A 9,534-nucleotide genomic window follows, 5' to 3' on the forward strand; every position below is an offset into this window, starting at 1 on the left:
AATTTCATGCAAAAATAATGGGTTTCTTTTTACTATACCTATTTATGAACAGTTATATGAAATTAATGAATAAGATATTAAAAAAAATTATTTATTAAAACCTTTATAATAATAAATTTTGTATTCTAGAAAATGGAATATTGATCATTAATGGATTAATTATTTAATGTATACGGCTATATATAGGTATTAAATACTTACATCCATTCTAAAGTCGCGAAGAATTTCGGCTAGACATTGCTCATGATCTTCGGTAAATTTAGTAATTTTTTCTCGTTGTTGCATTCTCAATTCATTTCTTAAGTCTTCAAATTCCTTTTCCAATTCTTTCTTTAAAGTTTCAATTCTTTCGTTATGTTGCTTTCTCATCTCATATTCGTTTAGCTTTGCAAGTTTTTCTTCACTAAGGTCACGTTCGTGCTCATTTTCTAGCTTACCCATCTCTTGACTCCTCAATTCCAAAAGTTCTCTTTTCCTCTCGTCGAGTTCTGTTTTTAGATTGGTCAATATTTCTTGTCTCTCTTTTTCGTAACAGACCTCTAGTTCCGTGCGGACTTTCTTCAAATTTTCCATTCTAGCTTGATCCATTTCAGTAATCAATATTTGTATCTCCTGTTCTTCCTAAAAAAATTGTATTCTTAAATAAAATTTCACTTAAATCTAACAGAATATTTTAGATATTTTATAAAATATATTTATGAAATTGTTTTAGAACTTTGAAATAGTATTTAGCATATAATTTTATCATCAGTTGTGTTTTTTTTTCTATGAAAAATAAATATTCATAACGAAATAAAAATGAAAAAAATATTGATCTTAAAATAATAACAAATACATCTGTATTATATCTTTTTTTTTTAAATAAGCTTCACAATTTACATCATACTTCTGACATAATCTAATAAAAAAGGAATACCTTTTGTGCCATTTCCTGTTTCATTTCTTCTAATCTTTGATCCAAAAATTGTTGTATTAAAATCTTTTGTTGCACAAAATTTTCCTCAAGTTCTTTTTTCTTTTCCTGCAATTTAATATCGAGTTCAATCCTAAAATCTTCAATTTCTTCTTCGTGTACTCTATTCATTTTTATTTTCATATCGTTAATACTTTGAGAATATTCTAACTTAGATCGCACAAATCGCTCCTTCTGTGCGTAATGATTGAACCTTGATATATCAGATGACTCATCATCTTCAAGTTGTCGATTCGATAAGAGATTTGTTGTATGTCTTGCTTTTTCAATAATCAATTTTGTTTTGATTTCATCGGAATCACTACTTTTTGCGGTGCTACAATCTGTTTCGCTTTTTGACACTATATCGATAATTTTCACTTTTTCACCTAATTTATTAGGTAGATAATCAAAACTATTATCATTTTCTAAAACATTCTTTGTCATTTGACTTCGATGTTCATTTTCCGAAACATTTTGCACGAGGAATCTTTTGCCAACTATTTTCGGATTTTTTGATATGGATTCGATTTTCTCTGCAGACAAGTGTTGATTGTTGATCTCTAAATCTATTTTATCCTGCTCTTTTTCATTAGAATAATCGTTTTTGTCATCATTGATGTCGTCGAAATTTTGCGATGTTGATTTCCACGGGGATAAAATGGAACCAGTAATTTTATTGCTGATTACAGCCGATATCCGTTGATTCTTATCTTCAGATTCGGAATCCCAATCATCTTCGGATTCGGAATATGTGAAATTGATGTTGAACTCTTTTTCCAAATCAAAGCGCACGCTTTTGCGTTCTTCATCCAATGGTCGATCGTCTATCCACAATTGAATAAAAGTCAGATTACCGTGATGAAATTGTATTAATGCTAATCGAAAGATTAAAAAAGATACTTGAGTTTTTTATTTTATATGTTCAAATTATTACTTTTTGCTTTTACTTATCATGAAATATAAATAGCTTTGTTTTTTTTAAATATACAATTTCTACATGTTCAAGTAAAGTACCTATTACTACTTTGGATTGGTATAATTAGCTATAATTATTAAAGAACACGATAAAAATAAAAAAAATTGTAAAAAATTATTTAAATATACATATATACAATTTTACCATCTTCAAGTTGTTTTTCCCTCAGAATGGATTTGGGTCTGTCACCAGCAATGTTATTGGTTTCGTCAGAAATTGTCAATGTCCGGAAATCCTCTAACTTGCCGCCATCTTGACTAGGTGTGGTATCTCTACTCTTGTTACTTTTTAGAAACATCGAACCACCACCACTAAGAGTTAACTCCTTTTGTTGACCCAACTGACTTGGATGTTTCTCTTTGTCAAATTTCTCGAGTTTTTCTGGTCTGGCTAATGTATTAGCACTGAGTTTGTCGATGTCGATTATGTTCTCTTCTGAACTAAATTTGCTAGAAAGCTGTTCCCAATCTTTCTCATGCCAGGGACTCAGTGATTCAGATCTCTTCAGTACCTCTTTCAGATCAAGTTCTTTTTTCGCAGGTGTTGCAATTGTTGTGGTTGTTGCAGTCGTATCCTTTATCTCGAGCAATTTAGGACATTCATAAAATTTTGGATCTTGAAATTTCAAGTTTGTATAATCTCTTGCGGCTCGATCACTTGACAAGGACATTACATTGTCGGATCTTGAATCACTTTCCCTTCTCGATTGGAGTCTATCGAAAGAAGAGGGACGATCTCTCTTGCGTGAACTGTCGATTTTTTCGGCTTTTCGTAAAGGTGCCAGTTTCATAGGAATTTTAGTACCTGCCATGCTAGGTTTCGCATAAACAGTATCTTTAACAGTTTCTTTTGGAATAATTGTTTCTTTCGGTAAAGTTGCGTCCTCGTGAGATTCAAGATCTTTTGCCGTAGTCTTTGAATCTTCTTCTACGATATTAAAAAATAATTTTTTCTGTTTTTACTTTATTACTATATTTTTGTAATGTTTTTTAGAATAGGATTATTCACTAAATATATATTGCTAATGTTAATAAATATGTATATTAAAATAAAAATTGATGTTTGTAGAGTAAACATAAATGTATATCTGATTGATAAATGTAAGAGATAAATGAAATTGTAAAGTATGCAAGATTTTATATAAAAAAATACGGTTTCTTTATTTTGTTACAGAATAAAATATCTGGAATGTAAAAGAATCAAATTATTTATATATAAAATAAAAAAAATTACTTGTTTTGATCTTTGTTACAATTGTAAACAAAGAATATCAAAGATTAAAATTACAAATGCCGAGTAACTCGTTTTCTTCAACTGAGTGCGGAAGGCATTAATTTTCAACTGAAGTTTTATAAGCAGAAATTGAAAAATTATGTCTCAGTAATGGGAGTGTTTGATTATAAAAATCTGATTATTGCAAAAAGTAAGGAGCGATTCTAAGCGTTCGAAGTTAATAATAATCAAGGTCTTGAAGTTATTAGTCATTTATGTAATATTTACGATTATAAATTGCATATAGCATCCGTTCATTGATTCCAGTCAATTGATTGAACCAATCAATCCAAAAAACTGATATAAATAATAGAAATATTAATAGAAATATTATTTTAAGAACAAAAATATTAGAGTTATCTTCTTTCATTTTATAATTATTAGACTATGATTTATGATTATTAGACTAAACAATCATTATAAACAACATAAATATAATTTTAACTTTCTTTCTTCTTGATAATTTAATCTTTTTCCATGTTTTTAAAATAAATTTTGATTTTTATGTAATTGTAATTGATGTAAAAATCAACATATAAGTGTCTAATAACCTTTTCTCTTTAGTAAGTTGTATAATTAGAATGCTTTTGAAAGAATATATTAATTATATATAGATTAATTTATATGTATTAATTATATATGTAAGATTTTTAATATACAAAATATAGGTACATATTTTTTTATAAAAATAATAAATATATATTCATTAAATTCTTGTTAGCGGCTGCAGCGCGACATTCATCGTTTATACGTTGTAGAATAATCTAAAAATACGGTTGTACTTTTCATAATTTTGACGCAAAGCCAAAACATTGCACTGCCAAGTTGTATGATTTTACTGATTATTATGAAGTATTTGGACGACGCGCGTCAATGGTGGTAAGCATTACATGAGAGTGTAATATATGCGCGATTAATGAGTCAATTCTAAGCAGAATCGCAAGACTTGTAAAACTTATAAGAAGTTTTACTGCCGAGACAATATATTTCGCAATAAATTTATTATAGTTTTTTAAGATTAAATTTGGGAAATTTGGGAGAATTATTAATATTTTAGATTGATTGCGTCGAAAGTCCGACAACCATATCGGCACGCAATTATCATTTCTGAAATTAATTTATTTATATGAATATATATATAATAGTTCAATATCTTATTCAGATTCGTATACCATATGGTGCTTCGTATTTAAAGTAATGTAAAAAATTCAATATTATATTTAGTTATATTATATTTTTTTCAGAATTTTTAATATAATTGTATTGTAATTTTGTACAAACTGATTTTTAATTTGTTTTAGAAAAATATTTCTTTCCAATCTTATGTTTGAATTTGAAATTTATCCAAGATGCGTTACAATTTAAAAGAAGAAAAATCGTAAGTGCAAAATTGCATATAAGATAAAGAAATATAAAAAGATATGATTTACTAAAGTAAATATTTATAAAATGAATATAAGTATTTATGACCAATATGACCAATACCAAGGCTTAGTTGCCTTTTGTTGCCAGCTCTAGTTTGTTCCACAAGTCCTCTATAAACTGCATCTAGAGGATGTTCCCAGGTGGTAGTGCCAGTGGATGCCTGGTAATAATACCAGGCACCACTAGCTTCATGGAAGCACGGAGACCAGCCCTTAGGAAGAGCTGCCATAAGGCCCTCACGAGCCAAGTCCAGAAGGTGTGGTTCCGCATCGGGATCAATTCCCAGACGTTTTGCATAATCCAGTAATTCTGGAATTACATTGTTGTTTATTAAATTATTATTATTATTATTATTATTATTCATTACTATATTATTATTATTATTATTATTATTATTCATGCAGTATGAAATGTTTTAGAAATTTTTCATAAAATCTTTTTAAATATGTCCAAGAAATATAATTTTTCTTTTATAATATATATTTGTATAATATTTTTATAAAACGTTTTAATGCAATATTTTAAAATGTTTTACAAAATATTTCCGAAATATTTTATTAAATATCAAAAAATAAATAATTTATGTCGTGTAGATAAGTATAATATAATATTTATCGTCATGTTAATGAGTCAATTTTTCAAGTCATTATTATTTGATAAAAGAAAACGTAATTAATTAACAATAGCAAGGATACACCATACGCCGACGAAATATGGCGCCTAAAAATCATAAAAATATTTTTGAATAGAATTTTGAATAGAAATATGTATTTAAATAAAATTTTTTTTATTTAATTTGTAAAATAAAATCTTGTCATATATTGTGAATTTCAATGTATGTAACCATTTTATTAATCGATAAAAGGATAGAAAATCTTCGATAAATTCAAGATAGAGTTAATTTAATTATTTACGGCATATCAAGTATTTTTATCCAGTATAGCATGATTTATTAATAATGCTCTTGTAAAGTTTAATCACTAGAAAGTGGATCCCTATATCTTATTATATCAAGTTCAGATAAACTGTACAATTCATTAATCATACAGTTAACCGAGAGTAAAAGTATTAAAGCATAAAGTCTTTTTCCATGTAAAAACTGTTGTGATAGCGTGATGCGCTTATGATTATTTAACATTATTCGTTAAAAGAGAAGTAATTATTTTATATTTAATTAATTATTTTATATTTATCCTATATCTTAATATAAGAGCAAGATTATTGTTTCACAATATAGGATAAATATAAAATTAATAAATAGTAAAAGAAAATAATAATGAAACTTAAAATCGATTAATTACGATTTAATCTGCTAATTATTGATATAAAATTGTAACTTTAAAATTATATAAATCTTATATAATGTACAGTATATATCTTACGAAATAAATTTTACTAGTTGTTTGATTATTTTCTGTTAATTAATATCAATATATACGGTAAATTTATAGTAAAGAGAGTCGTAAAAATACTTGCATATATGCATGTGATATTCGAAAAGATATAAGTTAAAGATATAAGGTAAAAGTTATAAAATTAAATATCTGGAACCTCCCACCAAATTTTTTAATGTTATAAGAAAAATACAATCTTTCTTTTATATTAATCAGCAACAATTAATGAATGATTCTGTTTCTAATGAATGACTTTATTTCTTAATTTTGCTAGATACAGTATAAGAAATAATCTTTTATATATTGTAATATCAATATATTTTGACATCCGTGGGCACATGCGCGCGCGCGCGCACGCACATGCAAACGTATACATACAATAAATTAAAGTATAATGATATTTTTGAAAATATTTGGAAGAAAAAATCTTTTGAGAATATTATATTTTTATATTATACTCCATACGTAAGTGTTCAATCTTTTCTATTACATAGATTGCTGTCTATATCATATCTGTCAGTCAATATCATATCTGAAATGCTTTTTTATCCAAATTATCTTTTTAGAGTAAGTAAAAGTAATCAAAACTTCCGACGGGGAGAACAAAAGTGATCGGTAGCTTTAGATTAAAGCTGCCTAAAGTAGTTTAAACGTCAAGATTATCAACACAAAATTTCGGTTTATCATTACGAAAAAGTTTCGTAAATTTATAAAAGGCCTCAATAAAAAATTCCATCAGTCTCGACTGGACAGGTGGTGGTAGCTGGCGTATGGGAGCAAGTCGAGCTACCATCTGCCCTCGAGTTGCTAGTCAAAGTGTTGGTCCTCATTTTGGTTTGATTAATCGTGAATCCAGCTACTATAATGGAACTGATCTATATGAATAAAAGTTTGACAGAAAAAAATTGTTGTTTCAAATTCTGCCGATGGTTTCAAAAATTTTGGCTGATGGATAGACGGGATTTATACGACTGAAATGATATAAAGATGGTTGAATGCTATGACAAAACTTTCTCTGCACTGCGAATTATTGATTTTCCGGAACGCGCTGGGGAACGGGCTCGGTATTCCCGCCAGGCGTGATGTAAATAAACAAGGAAACTTGCTACTAGGTCTCTTTTACACTTTTCTTTGCTTTTAGACTGATTTTAAGTGGAACACTTAAAATCTTTAGGAATGTCGCTTGTTTACTTCACGTTATATGGCTATTTTTTCAATTGCTTCTTAAGGGAAATACTAAAAGAATACTCCATAATGGTTACATGTGAATGTACAAACAATTTAGAGATACAAGAAATAATTTAAAATTAAAAAAATTTCCTGTTAATTTCTAATTAAAAATGAGAAGTTATATTTAATACGTCAAAGTGTAAATAAAATTACAGTTAAAATAATTTAGTAAACAATTTCGCTTATTAAATTTTATGATTGGTTAAGATATTTAGCAATATAAAAATACAGTAAAATACGTTTTTGTGCTTGTAAAAAATTTAGACATCGCAATGTGATGAAATGAAGAGGAAGCAAATGGAGAGAAATAAAATAGTATATATATATATATATAGGATATCAAAATGAAATCATGGTAATCCAATTGTGATGATTCTATTGCAACAGAAAGGATCCAGGCTTTATTTTCTAATTTCAGTTAGAATGATAATTAATTTTCTCGAGTACTTTATATTTTTGCAACGTTTACAATGGTCCAGTTTACCGGTAATAATACGATGTTAGGTCTGATTTGTTAATCAAGTGTGTAACGTGTGATGAATCTTCCAATGATATCCTTTCGCGTAAGAAAGATAATAGAGCTCTCACTCTTGACAAAAATTGTACCATGTAAATTACTATATCACAAAGACACAGGGTGACACGGATGGAAACGACGCACCATCGATCAGTTTGGTAATGAACGCCCTACTCCAGATGAGCGTTGCTCCAACAATCGACAAATTCAACCTATTGAATCCATCATGGTCGATAAAGGAGGAGGAATAGGAGGAATAGGAGGCTTTTTAGTTATTTCCACGTACCTTCATTTGTTGGATGAGACGTCTCATCGAAAACCTCCCTGCACACGATCGTAGCAGCGCTGTCTTGAGAAATGCTCATGCTAACACTGCACCCCAACACCCCGTAAGCGTAATGTTTGCATTACACGACTACGTTTTCCGTATTTGTACAATGAGCGAGAGAATTACAGTGTGTAGGATCCAATTCATTTTTCCATATTAGTGCGCGATACATACGCGCCTCTTGCACTGCGCGAAGCTCGTTCGTCGGTCAATGTTGAATTCAGCTTGAACGTAGGCGGTGGTAGCGAAGAAAGAGGAAGGAAGATAGTAAGAGAGAACGCTGGTTGCGCCCCCCCGTTTGCCAGCTGCAGAATCAGCTGTCTGATAAGAAATACTGCCAATGACAGTAATATCATTCTTATCACCGAAAAGCTCGTCAACGAGGTACAATAGATATGATGAAATGTTTTTTGCGAAACTCTTGGCTTTTGAAGATCGAATGGAAAATAACTTTAAACTCACTCTTATAGACATTAAGCTGATAAAAGTAGTATTTATTATATTTTAAACATTGATCGTTGTATTAGTAATACAATTTATATGTAATATAAATTGTTAACACAAATATAAAAAATAATTTAAGTAAATGTGAGAATAAAACTAAATAGAATTTTTTAAATTGTAACTTTTAACTGCATATACGCACAACTCATTGTAATATCGTATAATATTACATATTAGTACTTACATAAAGAAAAATTATTTAATTGAATTATTATGTAATTAGATAAACATTTAGCAAATGAAAGATCATATTTTAACTAAACATTTTTTCCATAATTATATTATATTATTGAATATTTAGTTTATATTTTTTTTAATAATAATTTTATTTATGTGTTTACGTATGTAAAAGATAAACAGAAGAAAATATATTTTATTTAAAATTTGTAAAACATTTCGAATTACATCCTTATCGACTATAGGGTATATCGACTATAATAAACTCAGTTGATAAAATCAAAGATATGTTATACCTACATATATGTAAATATACATATATGCATGTATGTACATATATAGGCATATATGGAGTTTTAATTATAATTCTTTAAAAATAGATTTAGATTTAAAATATGTATAAAAATAATTAGTGCACAATAAATGAAAAAGGGCTTTTCTTTGGAAGATTAGCATCTATTATCTTCTTTAGAGTGTAAGATATATTTATATTTCTAGTAGTCTAATAATATATTTAGCAAACAAACGAACAAAAATGTATAATAAAATTTTATTATAATAAAATATTAATTATTGTAATAATAGTGTAACTTATAATTTTTTAAATATATATTTTAAGCAATTCGTGCAATTTTATTATTTAAATCTCAATTTTTTATTTTATGGAGTTTAATATATTTAAAACAGGATTTTAACTTCCTTACTGTAAGTTTTGTTTTATTGCAAGGTTATGTATTGTCTATGTGAATTAATATA

General features: G+C 27.9%; 1 protein-coding gene across 1 annotated transcript in view; it reads right to left on the minus strand.

Annotated features, from left to right (window-relative positions):
* LOC105620616 (centrosomal protein of 164 kDa) overlaps window positions 1–8,134 on the minus strand; it is a 10,220-nt gene extending 2,086 nt beyond the window's left edge. Inside the window, exons 1-5 of the mRNA XM_012202106.1 lie at window positions 8,056–8,134; window positions 4,689–4,937; window positions 2,076–2,858; window positions 917–1,779; window positions 202–621 (exon numbers count right to left, since the gene is read on the minus strand). Coding sequence (XP_012057496.1) covers window positions 202–621; window positions 917–1,779; window positions 2,076–2,858; window positions 4,689–4,937; window positions 8,056–8,134 — 2,394 coding nt within the window. The remainder of the gene's footprint in view (window positions 1–201; window positions 622–916; window positions 1,780–2,075; window positions 2,859–4,688; window positions 4,938–8,055) is intronic.
* Between the last annotated feature and the right edge of the window lie 1,400 nt (window positions 8,135–9,534).

Source organism: Atta cephalotes (assembly GCF_000143395.1).
Source record: "Atta cephalotes unplaced genomic scaffold scaffold00027, whole genome shotgun sequence".
Classification (NCBI taxonomy): Eukaryota; Metazoa; Arthropoda; class Insecta; order Hymenoptera; family Formicidae; genus Atta; species Atta cephalotes.